Raw genomic sequence first — 22140 nt, 5'->3', positions numbered from 1 at the left:
CATTGTACTAAGCAGAAAGTATGTTTTCCATATGAAATTAGCAGAGATAGTAAAAAAGAGAATACTATAAAATACAGCATATGTGGTACTGCTGCACAAAGATGGTACATATGTGCATTGTTGGAATTTGAGAAACTCAATTGGAACGATGGACTCGCACTGGAATTTCAGATAAGCCAGCAGAGCTGCTGTGCTCTAGGAATTCTGCCATCACGCACTCCTTTCATTAAAAAGTCATAAAATGGCAGAAAATGTGGTAGGAATGTGGCAGAATTGTGAACATGATGTAGATATACTTTATATAGTAATTCTTTGTTCCTGAACAGGGCATCCACAAAAACCAGATAAACCCCCCTTCACTGAATTGTACAGATGTGTCACACACCATATTGCTACCTTTTGTATTTTAATATTTTGGTCCCTATGATGTGTGTATAATTATAACACTCCCAAAATAGCTGACATAGCCTTGATGACACAGATTTGTTGTGTCAATGTATGATGCAACAAACCTGTCATTTTCAAGGTGCCAGAAGTCCCTTTGTTGTGTTTGGGGCCACGGGCTAACACCCATATGAAATATATTAACTGTTTACTTCTGTGTTGTAACAAGCAGCACATGTTATAATCAGAGGAAGGAAACTGTTCGGAGATTTGGAGTCTCTTAATTGTTTGAGTGCAGATGGTTTAAATCAAAGTAAATCAACAAAGCTCAAGGTCAATGCCTGTAGCTTTAGAAGTTGGTTGGTTTGGCTTGCTTGCACTCCATTCTGAGAAAGCCTTTTTACCCACATTTTCACCCAATTAACTTTGAAGTGGTTTGCCACAAACACAGCAGGTAGAGCACAGACCCTGAGATGCCAAAACTGCTTTGAACTTCCACTTCAGCACTTCCAGTATTTACATTTGTGAAAATCTCTCTTCCGTTTTATCACACTGTTGAATCAACAGAGTTTAATCACTAGCTCCTTGCACTCCACCTATAAAAGGACTGGACTAAGAATGGCCATCCCATCCCTAGAACCAGATGTAGTTAATCCATTGTATTCTGTTACTTCAGCTCAGAATTGCCACCTGGTGGAGAGGTTGCTAACCTGTAATCGTAGTTCTTTCAGGACACAAGTGGGTTATCTGTATCTACACAGTGCAGCTTCAGAAGCTTTTGGAGTTATTCTAGAGGTGTATTGCTAGTAGTACCTAACCACTGTATTTCCCGTCTAAACATAGCCAAAGATACAAGGCAGACAGGGCACACTGAGGGATGGGATGCTTGGGTTGTTTAGTTTTGTTTTTTGTTAATTCAGTCACTTCTGACTCTTCATGACCTCATGGACCAGCCCACGCCAGAGCTCCCTTTTGGCCATGGCCACTCCCAGTTCCTTCAAAGTCAAGCCAATCACGTCAAGAATAACATCCATCTTGCCCTTGGTCGGCCCCTCTTCCTTTTTCCTTCTATTTCTCCCAGCATCATTCTCTTCTACAAGCTTTTCTGTCTTCTCATTATGTGGCCAAAGTACTTCATCTTTGCCTCTAATATCCTTCCCTCCAGTGAGCAGTTGGGCTCCATTTCCTGGAGTATGCACTGGTTTGATCTTCTTGCAGTTCAAGTCACTCTCATAATGTTTCTCCAACACAACAGTTAAAAAAAAGTCTATCTTCCTTCGCCCAGCCTTCCTTATGGTCTAGCTCTCTACCATTGGGTAGAGAGCTAGGGAATACCATTGTTTTAACTATATGGATCTTCGTTTCCAGTGTGATATCTTTACTCTTACTATTTTGTTGAGATTGATCATTGCTCTTTTCCCAAGAAGTAATTGTCTTCTGATTTCCTGGCTGCAGTCTGTGTCTGCAGTAGTCTTCACACCTAGAAATACTGCTTCCTAAACTCTGAGTCCCTACCCCAAATGGGGTCCTCTAAACTCAGTGTTGGGGTCACAATATATTTGACATTAAACAGTTTCTGAAAGCCACCTAGACATATACACAAATCTGTTAGCAACAACGTGCAGTGTTTACAGTGGGTTCTGTAGAAAATGCTTCTGCTGTACTTCATAAAAAGAAAAATCAGCCTGTTAAGCAAGACATAAAAATTTATTGGCGGAAAGGGGTTGACAGTAGAAAAGTTTTAGGGAGCCCTGGTGTAGTTCATGGATGATACTCAAAGAACTACAGTTACAGCTAAGCAATCTTTTCTATTTCTTCATGGTCTTCATAATTCAGAGAAAAGGATCTTCAGGTTGGAGCTCATTTCCAGCTCTGCAACTTCATTAAGATGAATCATCATATCCTATCCTCTTTGTATTCACTTTCTCAAATAAGACAGGAAATAGTGACAAAAGAAACATTGGGAGATTGAAGCAGCAACTGTGGGAAAAATGAAATAAGACTTACCTTCCCCCTTCACATCAGACCCTTAAACAGTTGAAGCCAAACCAATTGCACCAGTTGACCCACTAGTAAATAATCCCTTCTTATTGTTTCAGTGAAGCTGGTAATTAGGCCTAAAACTGTAGCTTTCATCTGCACGCATAGGGTTATTGGGATAGTTATAGATGCTTTGGCTTTAAACAAAGTACACATTTTAGGTAAAGTTGTTAAAATTACAGTCAGAAGTGCAGATGCATAAAAGGAAACAGAAGTGCAAGGTAGAATAGAGAATTATCAGGAAATTCTATTTCGTATACTGTGCTGTAACTTAATCTATTAGACTGTTTCATAAATTGCTAACAACAAGATGGGCAAAAGCCAACTATTTTAGGCTTGGGTGTGATGTAGGGAGCCAAGTTTGTCTCTCTCCCCATTAATAAGGCCAGCTGTCAAATGTATCCTTCTGGGTCTGGAGTGGAAGGCAAGAAATGAATATGAGAGAAAAGCAGCCATTTGCTCTCTAATTCAGCAGGTGCTAACTTTTAAACATTTATTTGATAAATATGATTTGAAATAGTATTTATATGCTGATTTTCAAGCCCAACTCTGGGCGGTGGTGCTCATCTCCATTTCTAAGCTGAAGAGCTGGTGTTGTCCGTAGACATCTCCTAGGTCATTTGGCTGACATGACTGCATGGAGCACCATTACCTTCCTGCCAGAGTAGTACCTATTGATCTACTCACGTTTGAATGTTTTTGAACTGCTATGTTGGCAGAAGCTGGGGCTAATGACAGGAGCTCACCCCGCTCCATGGATTTGAACCGCTGACCTTTCAGTCAGCAAGTTTCACAGCTCAATGGTTTAACCCGCTGTACCACCACGACCCCCCATGCTACATCTTATGAGGAACATAATTTTCTCCCATGGTTATTTTTAAAACAATAGTTACTAAACTTTGAATCAATTAATAATACTAAGAACAAATGTCTTGCATAGAAATTATTTACATTCCAGTTTTTAGAAGCTGGCAATAAGAATTTTAAAATATTTTATTTTATTGGTAGGTCACCCTAGTACAGAATTATTTAGTCTGGTTTTAACTTTATATCTTGTAGATTTTTAACAGTATCTTTCTACTTCCTGTAAGCTACTTTGACTACTGATCTAGGGAAAGGCCATAGAAATAAATATTATTACTCCACCAACAACAACAACAACAACATATTTTAAGCAGAGAAATGTTTGTGTAAAGAAAAAAGCATCCTACATCTGATTATTCACTTTTTGTTCATCTAGGGTGAAACTAATGTCCAACACCTGTTGCAATGGGTCAATAAACATTTACAAACTTTTCCCAATGCATTTCAACAGCTGCTAGATAGCACAACATAGTACCCAAACAATGACCTCAGAGTTTGGCAAAACATTTAATTTTACACTCATACGCTCGTAATGAAATATTTCTTCAATAATACAAGGAATTCCATCGCATTTCTGAAATGAAATTATTTTTATTTTTAACAGTCGGTTTGAAATTAGATTAAAGAGATCAAGCTCTATACATTATAAAGAGGACCCATCCAGGTCTATAGAAGGGACATGTCAGTTTCTGCTTGATTCTGCAAAATATCAAACACTTGGAGTTTGAGTGTATTAGATCAGATTACATTAGCATTTATTTACAAATATGAATGGTCATTCTGAAAACTTGTTCATCTACTTCATGACTTTGCATACAGGAAGTACACTTACACTGTTTAACTTGTTGGACCATATAGAGGTCCAACAAGTTCAGGCAACATGCACAAAAAGATATATTAAAAAAAAGATCTCACATTGGTGTTTTAGGTCACTAAACCCAGTAATGTCTGCAGGAGCGACGTTCAACTGAGGTCTAAAACTGTCCATCAAATGAAAAAAAATCATTGCTCTAAGAATTCTAGGAAGTTCATTGAGCATGTCAACATTCCAAGTTCAACCATTTGTCTGTATCTATCTTTAAAAAAGCTATATACCATTCAAAAACATAAACATCTAGTTTTATGGATTCACTATGATCAGTGCAATGTAACTGAAATCAAAACATTTTAATTTACATAAAAAGGAACAATTTCTTAAAACTCCTTGTGTATATATGGGGAGAGAATCAGTATAGTATAGTGGTAATGTTGAACTAGACCTCCAAAAAATGGAGATGAAACCTCGGGTAAACTATAGAAACCTTGAACAAATAACACTTTCTGAGCCTCAGATCAGTGGTTCTCAACCTGTGGGTCCCCAGGTATTTTGGCCTACAACTCCCAGAATTCCCATCCAGTTTACTGGCTGTTAGACTTTCTGGGAGTTGAAGGCCAAAACATCTGGGGACCCACAGGTTGAGAACCACTGCCTTAGAGGAAGGTAGTGGCAAACCTCCGCTGAATCTTGCCAGTGATATGGTTATAGTACAGTAGAGTCTCTCTTATCCAACATAAATGGGTTGTCAGAACGTCGGATAAACAAAATGTTGGATAATAAGTAGGGATTAAGGAAAAGCCTATTAAACTCAAATTATGTTATGATTTTACAAATTAAGTTCCAAAACATCATGTGTACAACAAATTGACAGAAAAAGCAATTCAATACACACTAACACAGTGTTTCTCAACCTGAGGGTCACATTTGAGCATATTTGAGCATATTGAGTATCCGTGCCAAGTTTGGTCCAGATCCATCATTGTTTAAGTCCACAGTGCTCTCTGGATGTAGGTGAACTACAGCCCACAAAGTCAAGGTCAATACCCACCAAATCCTTCCACTGTCCTTTTCTGTGTCCCATGTTTGGTTCAATTTCAGTGCAGATGGGGTTCAGAATGCTCTTTGATTGTAGGTGAACTATAAATCCTAGCAACTACAACTCCCAAATGACAAAATCAACCCCCCCCCCCAATCCCACCAGTATTCAAATTTGGGCATATTGAGTATCCGTGCCAAGTTTGGTCCAGATCCACCATTGTTTGAGTCCACAGTGCTCTCTGGATGTATGGTTGGGGGTCATCATCACATGAGGAACTATATCAAGGGATCGAGGCATTCGGAAGGTTGAGAAACACTACACTAATGTGATGTAGTAATTACTGTATTTACGAATCTAGCACCACAACATTGCAATGTATTGAAACAGCTGTGGATCTGGGTGCGAGGCAGACTGCGTTGGATAATACAAAACGTTGGATGAGCGAAGGTTGGATAGGCGAGACTCTACTGGAAAGCACGTAACAATGTGCAACATAATGGGTAAAAATCCTTATTCTTGCCATGGGAAGCTTCTTAAACTTTAATATAATACCTAGCAAACCAATTCCTGGCTACTTTCTTGTGTCATTCCTACCATCAGGAACTGTTAAGTTTTAGTTATCTCATAAAACAACTACTGTAGTTTTAATTGCAGCTTGATGCCAACGAGTACATGATAAAATGAAACTAGGATATTTTTAAAGCTAGTGTATGACTAAAGAAGGCACATGAACACACTCCCTTTGTAGCCAGTTTTACAAGTTTCAAAAAGAAACAATTGTTATATGGTATGCTGTATTACAGCACCCTAGTCCTGCCAAAACTCAAGTCCACAAGTCTCTTCGCAGCTGTTAAATAGCTCTATTGAGAGCATGCATGCAGTGTTAAGACTTGAGAGAGATTGCTTTCACTCAAGATGGAATAAGGCCAAACCTACATGAAATGTATCATTTATGCATTGTGTATACTGGGAATCTTTACCATTTCAGTGGAGAGAATCATAAATAAAACTTTTGACTGGTAGCTGTGAGAAGTCCAGAATGTAAATACAAACTGTCTGAAAGACAGAACGGACAGAAATGAAGCAGTGAATTCAAGAAGCAAGACAGAAGAGTTGGCATATATTATGGCCATTTCTCTGACTTTCCATGTAGTGACAGAAGCAAAGCTTCAGTCTCACTTCAGAACCAAACTGGTGAGCATGTGTTAGAAACAGGCAAATGTCCTGCATGGCATATAATAAATCTTGGCTGTTAATAAATCAAGACAAGCATTTTTTGCCCAAATTATTCAACAGCAAACAGGTATGAGAAAGCCAGGAATGTGCACATTTGTGTCCACCTTGTTTACAAATTCTCATTGCCTTAGAGTACGTGACAAAATCATCCAGGAAACAATTGCTCTATATACTGCAAAACCATATTGACTCAACTATAAGCTGAGGGTGGGAAATTCAGCAGCTTTCATTTTATTTGAAAATAAAAATAGATACCAATAAAAATTACATTAATTAAGGCATCAGTAAGTTAAATGTTTTTGAATATTTACATAAAACTGTAATTTGAGACATGACTCTTCAACTCTGATTAAACTATTACTTTAACCTTCTTACTTGTAAATGTGCTTATGTATCCTTCCAATAATAACAAAGAGAATAAAATAGGAAATGGAATAATAACAGTAATAATAAAGTAAAATAATAAATGTAATAATAAAGTAAAATAATAAATATTATAATAATAACATAAAATAATAAATGTAATAATAATAGAGTAAAAATAAATCTAATAATAAAAATAGTATAAAATAATAAATGTATTGATAATAGAGTGAAATAATAAGTGTAATAATAATAATAGAGGAAAATAATAAAAGTAATACAATAATAGAGGAAAATAATATAAATGTAATAATAATAATAAACAGAGTAAAATAATAAATGTAACAACAACAACAGAGTAAAGTAATAAATAACTTTGACTCGAGTATTAGCCGGGGGGGGGGGGGGGGGAGCTTTAAAAAAGGGTTGAAAACTTGGCTTATATTCAAATATATACGGTAATTGTTGAATGACAAATCAATTTTCTAAGCTGTTTTCTAAACCAGGAATGGATTATCAAAGGGCATAAAAACAATCAAGCTTGGATTTTTTGATACATACAGTAAGGGTTCTCAGGTGGCAGGGCTGGATCTTTTCCTCCAGACCTTCAGACAAAGAGGAAGAGATCCAAAGCATATACACTTCTTTCAACATATTTTTTCTTCATTACACTACTTGCTGACCCGTCCTGTTGCAGGCTGCTTAGGTGTGGCCTCTCTAGACATTAGATCTGCCTAGCTGCCATTTCCTCCTTTCCTTCCTCTTGCAAAGTCTCTTCCACTACGTCCTTCATCAGGAGACTCAGCAGGTGCAAGCAATGGTAGCCAGGAAACTAAATATTCACTGAATATGCTCTTTTGTGACCCCTGGTCTAACTATTACTTCATTTTCCATGTTCTCTCATCAAGAAAATCTTATAACCATGATTGGGGTGTTTTAGGTTCTCAGTTAACACCTTCATTAGAATTAAGGCAACTTACTCTGCTTTACCATCTAAAGCTCAATGCTATGGAATCATGGGAATGGTAGTTTGGCGAAGCAGCAGAACTCATTGACAGAGAAGGCTAAAGACCTTGTAAAACTTCAATTAACCAGTAAGAGGAGCAGGTAAAATGAAGCCATACATTCAAAATTACCCTGGAAAACATTTATTTTTGTTTTGAAAGTCATTTTTGATTGGGCTACAACTCCTCTGCATTTAAAATAAATGCTTACAAAAGTGTTAATAACTGAACTGGGAAATGTTTATTTTGCTTTTCAAGCCCTGGGTTAAACAGCAGAAAAGAGCAAAGATTTGGATCAGTTACTCAAGAAAATAACATAAGAAAATGCAAAGGTAAGTTTACAGCTGAACATTAAGAAAACAAAAACAATGACCACAGAGGCTGTATGTAGATGGTGAAGACATTGAGATTGTCTGATTTCTTATACCTTGACTCAGCCATTAATGAAAGTGAAGACCACAGTCACAAAATCTGAAGAGAGAGAGGACTTGAAAAAGCAGCTATGAAAAAATTAGACAAGATCCTCAAGTGTAAAGATATATTATTGAATCTGAAAATCAGCATTAGCCATGTCATTGTGGCTCTAATTTATATGTCCAGTTGTGAATGCTGGGCAATGAAGAAAGCTGACTGCAAGAGAAACAACTCATTTGAACTGTGATGCTGAAGGAAAGTTCTAAAGATATCCTGGATTTCCAAAAGGACAAATCATAGAATCATAGAATCATAGAATCAAAGAGTTGGAAGAGACCTCATGAGCCATCCAGTCCAACCCCCTGCCAAGAAGCAGGAATATTGCATTCAAATCACCCCTGACAAATGGCCATCCAGCCTCTGCTTAAAAGCTTCCAAAGAAGGAGCCTCCACCACACTCCGGGGCAGAGAGTTCCACTGCTGAACGGCTCTCACAGTCAGGAAGTTCTTCCTAATGTTCAGATGGAATCTCCTCTCTTGTAGTTTGAAGCCATTGTTCCGCGTCCTAGTCTCCAAGGAAGCAGAAAACAAGCTTGCTCCCTCCTCCCTGTGGCTTCCTCTCACATATTTATACATGGCTATCATATCTCCTCTCAGCCTCCTCTTCTTCAGGCTAAACATGCCCAGTTCCCTAAGCCGCTCCTCATAGGGCTTGTTCTCCAGACCCTTGATCATTTTAGTCGCCCTCCTCTGGACACATTCCAGCTTGTCAATATCTCTCTTGAATTGTGGTGCCCAGAATTGGACACAGTATTCCAGATGTGGTCTAACCAAAGCAGAATAGAGGGGTAGCATTACTTCCTTAGATCTAGACACTATGCTCCTATTGATGCAGGCCAAAATCCCATTGGCTTTTTTTGCCGCCACATCACATTGTTGGCTCATGTTTAACTTGTTGTCCACGAGGACTCCAAGATCTTTTTCACACGTACTGCTCTCGAGCCAGGCGTCACCCATTCTGTATCTTTGCATTTCATTTTTTCTGCCAAAGTGGAGTATCTTGCATTTGTCACTGTTGAACTTCATTTTGTTAGTTTTGGCCCATCTCTCTAATCTGTCAAGATAGTTTTGAATTCTGCTCCTGTCCTCTGGACTATTGGCTATCCCTCCCAATTTGGTGTCATCTGCAAACTTGATGATAATGCCTTGTCGAAGGCCTTACTGAAATCCAGGTACGCTACATCCACGGCATTCCCCGCATCTACCCAGCTTGTAGCTCTATCGAAGAAAGAGATCAGATTAGTCTGGCATGACTTGTTTCTGATAAATCCATGTTGACCAGAAACAAGTCATGCCAGACTAATCGATGGGTTTTAGGGCAAATCAATCTTGAACTCTCCATAGGAGCCAAAGTGACTTGACTCTTATACTATGCACAAATTTTTGGGCTCACTATATAAGATAATCATGTTTGGAAAGATAAAAGCCAGTAGGAAAGACCGCATTACAATTGGATAGACTCAGTCCAGGAAGCCACAGCCCTGAGCTGGCAAGACTTCAACTGTTAATGTTAATGTCAGGGTGACTTGGAAGTCTCTGATTCATAAGGTTGCAATAGATCAAAGGTGAGCTGATGACAGTTAACAAAAACAACAGAAAGAATATGGTATGTAAGGATAAACTTACTACAGTCCCAACATCAGAGTCAGCTGAACTGTCATATCTAGAGCTGTAATCCATCGGTTTTCCATTCTGTTGACAGTCTAGATGCACCATGTCTTGACAGTAAGAATGGCATGTGTATTTGCAATCTGAAAGACACAAAGTAGTTTATACAATGTTTACCATGTTGCTTTGAGTGCCTATAAATGTCAAGGTCCCCTGTCTGAATATTAGCCTTACCTCTGATTCCAGCCCTGGTGACAAAGTCCAGTCAGATGTGCTATATTAGTAGCACCAAATACAGAAGTGACAAAAAGCCCAATCCCCTAGCATTATGACTATATCAACACTCTGGATTCAAATCCTGAGAAGTCAGCACCCTTAGAGTCTGCACCCCTGCCAGAGAACTGGCCCTTTTACACTATGGATCCATATCCTCGTCTATGAGTATCTATGAGTGGGCAAAGGCCTTGGAAGGAATTGTAAAAAAGGAGCTGTATTCAGCTCCAAGCTAGAGGCTAGCTCAGGCATGGGCAAACATTTTTGTTCTGAGACCACATTACAGGCCCAGCTAGGAGGGCTGGACCAGTAGGGAGGGTGGGCCAGGCCCAGAAGGAGGCAGGGGTGAGAATGGGGCCAGAAGGGGGTGGGGTGGGGTGAAGCAGGGCCAGGAGGGGCAGGGCTGGGGGCGGGTCTTCCTCAGGCTGTCCTCCCAGCATGATAGAGCAGCTCAGCCCATCCATACACTGGGAGAAGCGTGAGACATGTGGCGGCTGAGAGTGTTCCAGAGGGCTCTCAGCCACTGCATACCTTCCTGGAGCAGTCCTCCCAGCATAAAGACATGGCCATAAGGCCGGGAGGAGGTCAAGACTAGTGCAGCGGACAGTACTCCAAAGCCCCCTCGGCTGCCACCTGCCTCCACCCTCAGGCCGTGCTTCTCTCAGCATCATCTTGATGCTGGAAAAAGGATGAGGCAAGCAGCGGCCAAGTCCTCTGGTTCTCCTTCCATCCTGGGGAGACAGTGGCCCACCATATTCCCAGGCTGAAAGGAGGAGAGGAGGAAACAGGCTGTTGCTGGAGATCTTTCCAGCAATAACCTGCCTTTCCCTCCATACTCTTCTCCACCTGGGCAGATGGTGACCCACCACTTTCCCAGAGGGAGAGGAGGAGGAGGAGACATGTGGCTAGCAAGAGCTCCAGAGAGGGGAGAGCCGAGGCAGACGTGGACCAGACATGAGACCCCAAAGGGCTGCGTCTGTCCCATGGGCCTGGGTTTGCCCATGCCTGGGCTAGCTGCATAGGGCCTTCAATTTATCCAGGAGGGCATAAAGCCTGAACAAATGAACTGACCCAAGAGTTGTAAGATTTCAGTGTGGTCATTGACTCAATTAGAACCATTTATTGGCTTTCAGCTTTCCACCATATTGCATGTGTTGGAAGTATTCAATGTTTTTCACGTCCCATGGGTTTTTATTTATTTATTACAGCTTATTATAGTTATCAAAGAGAGCCAGCATGGTGCAGTGGTTTGAGCACTGAACTACAACTACCACTGCTGAGATCAAGGTTTAAATCCCTGTATGGACATGGAAACCAATGGGTGACCTTAGGCAAGTCACACTCCATCAGGGAAGTAAACACAACACCACTTCTGAACAAACTTTGCCAAGAAAACTCCATGTCTTAGTCATAAGCTGGTAACAACTTGAAACACACAACAACATTTTTTTCAAATGTCTATCTTACCTTTCGGATAGATGTACTGGCATACTGGAAAGGTAGCATGGCGGTATTATCAGAGCTAAATCTAAGGATAAGCGTTCAGGATTCCACTTAGCAGAGCGAGTAAATGGCTTATCAGTTCTGACACGTTTTAGGGACCATCTACTCACTCTGCTAAGTGGAGTCCTGGATACTTATCTTAAAGTTTGGTTCTGATAACACCTCCATGCTACCATTTTAGTATAACAGTGATAAAGTATGAAGTTGGTAAAGTAATATACATTGTCACCTATATTTTTGGATGGTAGAACAGGCTGTCTTAAATGGTATTTAACATTGGTTAGACATTTGTCAGGCAAGTTTTAGCTGCAGATTTTCTGCACAGGCAAGAATTGGACTAGATGGTCCTTGAGGAGCCTTTCAATCTAGCAATTCTGTCATTCCATTATTCTAAACCCTCCAATCAAAAGAAGCCTAGTGTCTAAAATTGCCCCACTGCATCATTGCAATAATTTATATTTTCTAAAATAAAATTATTGTAAATAATTTTCTTGAGTCTGCTCATCAAACATGTAGCATATTCCCCTACACCTGATGGCAATCTTCCTGAACTATGATATACGTTCTAGTTGATTATTATTATTATTATTTTCTTAAAGGGACAGAGAGTAATATTAAAGGTAAAATTAAAAGAAGAGATCTAAAATAAATTGCTTTTTGCTTTCAATATCCTTTTCTTCAGTTACTTAATTTTTTGTCAATCCAGAATTAGTAACATTGTGCTTATTTTCTAAATGGGGGAGTTAATTAAGGGTTAATTAAGAACTTGGCTAAACCCCAGCAGTCAGATAATACCTTCTAAGATCTGCTTGCAAGATCTTAGCTCTAAGCTGTTTAGCAGATCAAATTTAGTAAAGCTATTTTAATTAACATGCAAATAAGCTTTTAAAAAAGCATGCAGATAGTAACTCATCTGGAAAGCTCAGTAGTCAAGGAAATTTAGCTTAATTAATTAAAAAAAACCAATAGGAGCCTACATTAAATTTGATACTACTTAAAACAAATGTAAATTCAGATATATATATATTTTTCTTTTGGGCGATACAAAAATATTGAGTTTTAAATTGTATGATTCTGTTCCCACAAATGGTTTGGGATCATGCAGTGGTACATAAGAAATAGGTGGATTGGTGGTTGATCCTTCTTTGGAGGCTTTGAAACAGAGGCTGGGTGGCCATCTGTCGAGGGTGCTTTGAATGCGATTTTCTTGCTTCTTGGCAGGGAGTTGGACTGGATGGCCCACGAGGTCTCTTCCAACTCTATGATTCTATGAATATTTATATAGTCAATTGGTCCTCCAACAAATATAATTATTTGTGTACTTGCCAATCTAAAGGATTTTCTATTGTTACTATCCAATGATCACACCAACATTTTCTTTTAATTTTAGCATTGCTTTACTTTTTGTAGTTCCAACTGTGCCTCAGAGCAACCTATTATTTTCAGACAAAGTTATTTCCTGGCTCTCATCATGCTAGGAAAAGTTTTGCCAACTAAATTCCTATGTGAAAAAGCTGTTAAGGAATAGGAACAAAGCAAGGAAGTATGTTCAAAGTTAAAAAAAAACCCCCAAAAACAAACCTCTTGTGTATCAATTCTGACATTTGACAAGTTATTTAAAAATAAGTCACAAGGAGTAAAAGGAATCATTAGTTGTTTATTAATGCGTATTTACAGATACTTAGGCCATTTTAGCAATCTTCAAAAAAGTTGTTATATAAACTACACAACAGGTGGGAAAAGTGTGGTCCTCCAGAATAATTTGTATTATTCCATAAATTCTTAACAGCTAAGGGATTGTGTAATGTAATAGAAGAAAGAAAAATATATATTCTGTAATGAACCATTAAGGCCTAGATCCATTTGTTAGTGCCTGTAGATCAACTTCTCTTAATTCTCTCTATCATACCCTCCAAGTGTCCAGATTGGCAGAGAAAGTCCCGATTAGTAATCAGCTGTCCACCATTTTGGCTGCTTTTAAAATGCCCCTGTATTTCTTTTTTCTTCCCACTTTCCCCTTTTGTCCTTGTTGCAAACTGTGTTCAGATGCAAAAATAGCCTGTACTTAGCTAATAGAGCAGAAGGGAAAGGAGAGGAAGGGGTGTACTCTTAATTATTATTACCATCATCATCATCATCATCATCATTATCATTATACACTTATTTATATCCCGCTCTATCTCCCCAAGAGGACTCAGAGCGGATTACAGTATACACATATAGAGGCAAACATGCAATGCCTATTTTTATACAGTGAACAACAATGACATACAATACACAAACAAAGGCAAAAGTGTTTCTTTCCATATTCTGCGTCTGGAGGTGATGCTCAACTCTGGCCACAGGGAGGTGCTCTTGTTCCATCTTTCATGCCAAGGAGCCTGTTGTCCATAGACCCCCCTCCTGGTTGTGTTGCTGGCCTGGCTGCATGGGTGCCTTTTATCTTCCCGCTGGGGCAGTACCTATTGATCTACTCACATTACATGTTTTCGAACTACTAGGTTGGCAGAAGCTAGGGCTAAAACCGGGAGCACACCCCGAGCTGCGGCTTCAAACTGCCAACCTTTCGGTTAACCAGTTTTCTGCAGCTAGCGGTTTAACCTACTGTGCTACTGCGGCGCTTCACAAGAGACTCAAACAAAAGAAAACTGCTGCAGCCTTCTCTAGTTTTATGATTTTCCTCCTTAATAATATGCTGTATCTTGAAAGAACCCCAGTTCATAAAAGCAGTTTTTCAGAAACTCATAATCTTGCCAAAACCAACCTTATGAACAGAAAAACCTGATTCTTGCTAAAACACTATATTTTCGATTGCATTCAATACAGCTGCAGAAAATTGTTTATCTGTTGTTGCCTTGGCAGGCCTGAGTCAGAGAAGGCCTGGAAAGCTTTCTTTATAAATACTGTGATGTAGATTGCCAAGAGACTCCTATTAGGCATCTCATTTATTTTGTATTCATTGATTTTGATTTTTCCGATTTGAGCTCCCATGTGTCAATTAGTCAAATTAGAGAACTGGGTTTTGGTTAAACAGTATTCCAAGACTAGATAGCTAATTTTATTAAGTATATATTCTCAGTATTAATTTCAATATGAGAATTTCCAAAGTCATGTATGTACCAGGCCCCGAATTTCCTCCTGGCAGAAATGAAATAACAGAAGGAGCAACCAAAATAAATGTAAATGTTTTGTATCATACACTTTAACTGTGTACATTGGCAGGAACAACAGCACACAAAATTTACTTTCGCAGCAATTCTTATCAGCCATACAAAACTCGGGTAGAGGTTTGCCACGTAATATGCTGGAGAAACTAACATCAATCCAATCATATGCCTCTGATGAGAGATAGAAGATAGATTCCTATATTTGTTTATTTATTTTAAGGAGGGACATTTTTGGGGGATTGGTCTTAATCCAACTGAGGATTTAAGACCTTCCTTACATGATCTTATCTCAGTATTTTATCCCAAATAAGCTCTTTGGAATAGATGGTTAGACTTTAAGGGGAAATGCAGTGTTAATAACACAGATCAAAATATGTGTGGTATAGTTGTTTGGGTGCTGGACTATGATACCAGGGTCTAGGGTTCAAATCCCCACTTGGCCATAGAAACCCACTGGGTGACCTTGGACAAGTCACACTCTCTCAGCCTCAAAAGAAAATAAGATAAAACCTTATCTGAACAAGAAAGAAGGTTAAGAAAACTCTATGATGGGATGCCACCTTTGGCTCACTATAAATTGGAAATGACTTGAAGGTCTACACCAACAACAGCAACAACTATGACACAGATATTCTCTTATCCCAAATCCCATTTTGAAACTATATTTTGTCAATACTTTATATGTGGTTATTCTTCTTCCAAACATTCCTATGGCATGCTGATTTACATGGTACTAACAAATCAGAAATACTCTCACACACACACAATATAACAGCCTGCTGAAATAAAATGTTGCATCCTGATAAAGTAAAGGGCTGTCTCGGGTACCAGGACGATGCTAAACAACAATTCCCAAACAGATATCTTGATTTTAGAAGTACATTTGCAAAACAGATGAGGAAAAAAATGCATGAACATAATATATTACCTTTTAACATAAGAAGTGAAATAAGAAACACAAAACATGACTAACAAACACAATTCTACGAGGTAGCATATTTTACTTGTTTTAAAATCTAAAATCAAGCAGAATAAACCACGTGCATTCATTGCCACTCCTGTTCCATCTTCAAGGATAATGTGAACCTCAAGTCTTCACTTTGCTAAGTTGCCACCTACCTGCTATCTGTTTTGCCTTCATCCCAAGCTTGATTTTGCTTGATAATTTGTATATAGCCATTCCCATCACAGAGCATCTGCACAGCTATACAGGCAAGCAGATCAGCAGATGTTGTTCAAGCAGACTCTGATAATTGAGCTGCACCGGCTCTAATAAAAGCAACCAGACTGCTTCTGCTCAGAAGCGCAAGTTCTCGTATTCTGCCAGTCCTATTTCCAACCTTCATAAACATTCATAATAAAATCCTGTTTTGACTTAGCTAGTTTGGTTTTCAAATATATATGCATAATGGAGGGTAACTCTGAACATTATCAAAACAATGCTTAACCTGTTGCCAACAATAAGAATCGGTGCTGGTAGAACATCTTTCATATTTCTCTTTAAAATCAATCATCATTTGAATCTCCAGCTGCATCTACACTATAGAATTAATGCAGCTTTGATACCACTTTATCTGCCATGACTCAGTGCTTTGGAACCATGAGAACTGTAATTTAACAAAGTCTTGATCCTTCTCTGCCAAAGAGTGCTGGTGTCTCACCAAACCACAACTCCCAGGATTCCATAACATTGAGCCACGGCAGCTAAAGTGGTCTCAAACTGCATTAATTCAGCAATGTAGATGCACCCTCTGTTTATGTTCTGCCCTGCTATATTATTCCGTGGACCTTATCCAAAGATCCTGAAATAACATTACATATAAACACTGTATGAATACCAAGCACAAAGTTACTGCACGCAATAACATTCTGAGGAAATTTACAGGCAGTGCATGGAGTGCAGACCCAAAATTAATAAGAATATCAGCCCTGGACTTGTCTTACTCAACTGCTGAGTATGCCTGCCCTCTTTGGCACAGTCTGTCCACACGGAGCAGGTGAATTTAGCACTGAAAGAAACATGTAGAATAATCACAGGATGTTTTAAACTTACACCTGTTGATAGACTCTACAAGCTAGCTGGCACTGCCCCCCCCCCCCCCCCCAGTGTGCAACAGGAAGTTGCTGCTAACTGTGAGAGAAATAAGGTTGAACACTGTGAAATGCAATCCACTACATGGCTACCAGTAGACTCAAATCAAGGAAAAGCTTCATGAGAACCACCACCCCTCTTAATGTTCTTCCATCCATGCGATGTTGCCCAGATACTGTAACTCAGGACAACTGATTAAAGAATGTGAATATTTTTGTACAGATTTAGCCTAGGACTACTATGGTTCTGATGTTTACAATCTCTTCTCTTGGTCTCTAACAAATGTAATTTATGCCCTATAATACAGAAATACTTAAATAAAATTGGAAAACCTAGCAAAAATAATTTCTTAAGACTAAAATTAGGGTAATTGGTAATATCTGTCTCAAAATAATATCTCAATTCCAAACAAACCCACCAGTTTTCTAAGTTGACCAGGTTGGGTCTGCATGCCAAGTTTGCTCCAGATCCATCGTCGGTTGGGTTCAGAATGTTCTCTGGATATAGGTGAACTATAACTCCTGGAATCCAGGGTTAATCCCCACCCCAAACCCCTCCAGTATTTTCTTTTGATCATTGGAGGGGGGGGGGGTGTCTGTGTGCCAGATTTGGTTTAGATCTGTCATTGTTTGGGGTCACATGCTCTCTGAATACAGGTGAACTACAACTCCCAAAATTCAAGGTCAATTTCCAGTATTTTCTGTTGGTCATAGGGGGTGGGGGTCTGTGTGCCAAGTTTGATCTAGATCAGTCATCAGTGGGAGGTCACGGGGTTTTCAGGAAGTAGGAGCCAATAGGAAATCAGCCACAAACATACATACACTGTTGCCCACACACACAATCTTTTACATTTGGGAAGTATGCCCAGTTTCAAAAATGATATCCCACTGCCTGGGAGTAGCAGCAGATTGGGATGTTGCCGGAACAGAGATAATCTTTGTCTTTTCATATTGTACTGTCTTTTGCAATAAGTAAATATTGAGCCTGGTAAATTTCAGATTCAATTATGGTAATGCATTTTGGAGCTGCCACTGAAGACTTCCTGGAAAGTCCTGTTAGTTCCAAATACAACTGTTGTGCTGCAATCCGCTCTAGAGAACACATCTCAACCATTTTAGGATCACTTTATCTGGTTAATAGTAGCCCTTATGTGCTTATCTTTAAACTCTACCTAACTTGGGACAGAGATTTGTTCCATGTACTTCCCATAATATCAGCCATAATGTCAGAAGATCTATTCCAAATATCTCCACCCAACAGTTTTGCTGCCTGAGTTAAACAACGAGATACACACCCAGGCCTCATCTACATTATCAAATAATGAAGTTTCAGAATGCAGTTTAACAGCATTGAGCTGGATTATAGGAGTCTACACTGCCATATAATGCAGTTAAGTGCTTTAAAATGCATTCTGAGCCCCAGGGGAGTGGCGGCATATAAGTTCGAATAATTAATAATTAAATAATTAAATAAATAAATAAATAAATAAATAAAAATTCTGAAACTGCATTATATGGCAATGCGGTTTTATGGGCTAATTGAATAGCCATTTTAATCTTTTTTCAAAATTAGTCATGGGACACTGCCCTCTTCTAAACTGGAAAGCATTAAATCAGTTAAGAAGAGTGGGCTGTTTTGTGTGGCACCCAGTTGACTTTTTAGACCCCATGCTGTTGCCTCCCAAACTTTCCACTGGAACAAACCCCTCACTTTCTTCAAATGGAGCCTCCACTGGCGCAATGGGTTAAACCGAAAGGTCGGTATTTCGAACAGGGTGAGCTCCCATCTGTCAGCTCCATAAGAGAACATGAGAGAAGCCTCCCACATCCGGGCATCCCCTGGGCAGCATCCTTACAGATGGTCAATTCTCTCACACCAGAAGCGATTTGCAGTTTCTCAAGGCGCTCCTGACACACACAAAAACCCTTTTTTCAAATATAGTGCTGGCCTTGTCTTTATCTTTTAGTAGCAATAAGGAATGAGAAAATATGAGCAGTTGTCTAGTCATTTGTGGGAGTTTTTCTCTTCAGAGGGTTCTCTGGTACCCTACTCAAGAGGGAAAGAATATTTTGTTTTACCACTTTTTCAAAGGGTCATGTAAACCAATACTATTGCATTGTTGTTGTTTTTTTTGAAATGTTTTAGTTTACTTCTGCTTCAACCTGATTGTTTAATTCGGCTGCAGTACAGAACTTGCTATAGATCCTTTATTTTTATTTTTTAAATATTTGATTACAAGCTGGTCTAAGTATTATACAGACAGAACAAGATAAATAGATGATAAATAGATGAACAGATTGATTTTTAAAAAATACTTTTGTTAAAACCTTTATTAAAACCAATTGTTTAAAACCAAAAGTTATTGCACACATACCAGGTTGCTATTTTCTCAGAAATTGAAGCAAGATTGACATTTTCATACCTCTAACCTAGGTTAACTATGCTACATATGTTCTTGTTGCTCTGTGCCTTCTTCCAGTTACCTCCAATTTATGGTAGGCTGGCCCTATCATGGGTTTCAACTAGTGCAGTGGCGCAGTGGGTTAAACCCCTGTGTTGGCAGGACTGAAGATCGGCAGGTCACAGGTTCGAATCTGGGGAGAGCACGGATGAGCTCCCTCTATCAGCTCCAGCTCCCCATGCAGGGACATGAGAGAAGCCTCCCACAAGGATGTTAAAAACATCAAAACATCCGAGCGTCCCCTGGGCAATGTCCTTGCAGACGGCCAATTCTCTCACACCAGAAGCGACTTGCAGTTTCTCAAGTCGCTCCTGACACGACAAAAAACAAAACAAAACAAAAAACTAGTAAAACAACCTGGATTAGCATGATTGGTTTCCCTCTAGTGTTGAACACAGAACATTACAACAACAAAACAAAATCACTTCTTTAAATTAGGAGGCGCAATGGGTTAAACCAGGGGTCCTCAAACTTTTTAAACTGGGGGCCAGTTCACTGTCCCTCAGAACGTTGGAGGGCCGGACTATAGATTTTTTTAAAAAAAATAAATAAAAAAATTCCTATGCACATTGCACATATCTTATTTTGCTGTATGGAAGGGCCCTTAGAGGGGGTTCTTTCTAACCTTCTTTAGGCAGTAATTCCAGGAGCAGAGAATGGGAAATCTTCCTATTTCTAGTCTGAACAAAATCTGGCTATCAGTATTACAAAAACTCTAAAATTATAACTGTAGGGGGAAAAAAACAACAACCAAAAACAGGGGAACTCCAGACAAGAAACAATCAGGGCCAGCTAATCACCTCTCCCTAAAAACTGTCAGGCTATGAAATGGTAATCAAGGTGGCCAATTGAAACATTAATACCTACCTCCAACAGACAAGAGTTCTTTCTCCCACCCTGGATCTTCCACAATTTTCCTAGTTAAAGGTTTTCCTCTGACATGAAGTCCAGTTGTGTCTGACTCTGGGGTGTGGTGCTCATCTGCATTTCTAAGTCGAAGAGCCGGCATTGTCTGTAGACACCTCCAAGGTCATGTGGCCGGCATGACTGTATGGAGCACCGGGGCAGCCTCCCCGATGGGCAGCGTGAGCCTGCCAAGGGAAGAGCAGCACCGCGCGGCCTACTTTCGCATAAAGCACCTCGCGAGGCTCATGCTGCCCATCAGGCGCGATGGGCAGCATGAGCCTGTCAAGGGAGGAGCAGCACCGCGCGGCCTACTCGCGCATAAAGCACCTCGCGAGGTGCTTTACATTATTTACTTACTTACTTAGGCGATCCCTCGTTGTCTGAGTAGGATAGTCTTCCAAGATCAGTGTACTGGTGGGTCCGTAGGTGACTGTGGAGCCCTATTCTTGATCTGCATCTTCTCCCGCAGTGAGGACATTGGTTTTCAGGTGGAAGGCAGTCCCGGTTGGGGTGGGCATGATGCGCCTTCCTCATAGCATGTTTCTCTCATTCACCCTCCATTCGTGCCTCTTCAAATTCTACAGCACTGCTGGTCACAACTGACCTCCAGCTGGAGTGCTCAAGGGCCAGGACTTCCCAGTTCTCAGTGTCTATGCCAGAGTTTTTAAGGTTGGCTTTGAGCCCATCTTTAAATCTCTTTTCCTGCCCAACAACATTCCGTTTTCCATTCCTGAGTTCGGAGTAGAGCACTGCTTTGGGAGATGGTAGTTGGACATCCAGACAACGTGGCTGGCCCAGCAGAGTTGATGGCGGAGGACCATCACTTCAGTGCTGGTTGTCTTTGCTTCTTCCAACACGCTGACATTTGTCTGCTTATCTTCCTAGAAGATTCGTAGGATTTTCCAGAGAGAGTGCTGATGGAAACGTTCCAGGAGTCGCATGTGATGTCTGTAGACAGTCCACGTCTCACAGGCGTATAGCAGGGTTGGGAGGACAATAGCTTTATAAACAGTCAGACCCCCTTGATGGACAAGAATGTTGTCTAAATATGGCAGAAAATAGATCTATATCTACAGTCAGATCCCTAAGTTATTAACAGACACTAGCAACAAAATGACCCTCCCCCACACACACACAAATTGGTTGTTCTATAATTAAATAATGGTTGATGTGGCCAAGAGTTGGTGTCTGTATGGCAAAGAGCTAAGTTCAGTTTTAGTATCCATGACACATTGCCAGGTTCACATACCTTTAGTTCTAGGTACATGTCTTAAGAATTAGGTACTTTAAAAGTAGCACCACTAACATATTACACAGGATGTCAGAAGAAAGCACTTCACATCTATTAAAAATGAATACTTCATCATTCAGTTTCACCCCCGAGAAAAGAAAGAACAACCTACCAGAAGATTTGCAGAGAAGTTTGATTTTCCTTCTTCGTGGGTTACCCAAAGCCTTAGGGAACCAATAAAAAAACTGAGCTATCCTTCTAATAGTCCTGTTAATGTCATTTCTTATTGCCATTGCTAAAGGCTGCTTGCTACTCTTGAGGTAGAAAGAGTAGTGTAGAAAGGAAAGAAAACGCCTCAAATATCAACACACTGTTCAGATAGCTGGGAATAGACCCTCAGCCAGCCTGTCTCAAGACCACCTGTTGGTCCTAAATCCTCTTCTCCCCATTCGGTGAGCCAGAGATCTCTATCTTTATATGCAACAATAGCACTAGATTATCAAGTATTTTATTTATACAATAGTAAGATTAAGTCCGCTGTGTCTTTGCAAAATGCATACTCATTTCTAGGTCTGTTTCTAAAATCGTATTCTTTGCCGTATTTTCACAGGTTATGAACCAACGGTTTTCCATTTAGAAATTATTTTCTTGAATTAACAGAATTGGTAATATTATTGT

The 22140-nt window shown here is 39.7% G+C and overlaps 1 protein-coding gene across 1 annotated transcript in view; it reads right to left on the bottom strand.

Annotated features, from left to right (window-relative positions):
- RASSF3 (Ras association domain family member 3) overlaps window positions 1-21800 on the bottom strand; it is a 77125-nt gene extending 55325 nt beyond the window's left edge. Inside the window, exons 1-2 of the mRNA XM_060777524.2 lie at window positions 21635-21800; window positions 9848-9972 (exon numbers count right to left, since the gene is read on the bottom strand). Coding sequence (XP_060633507.2) covers window positions 9848-9972; window positions 21635-21755 — 246 coding nt within the window. The 5' untranslated portion in view covers window positions 21756-21800. The remainder of the gene's footprint in view (window positions 1-9847; window positions 9973-21634) is intronic.
- Between the last annotated feature and the right edge of the window lie 340 nt (window positions 21801-22140).

This window comes from Anolis sagrei, chromosome 5, assembly GCF_037176765.1.
Source record: "Anolis sagrei isolate rAnoSag1 chromosome 5, rAnoSag1.mat, whole genome shotgun sequence".
Taxonomy (NCBI): Eukaryota; Metazoa; Chordata; class Lepidosauria; order Squamata; family Dactyloidae; genus Anolis; species Anolis sagrei.
This window is presented reverse-complemented; position numbering and strand designations above follow the sequence as displayed.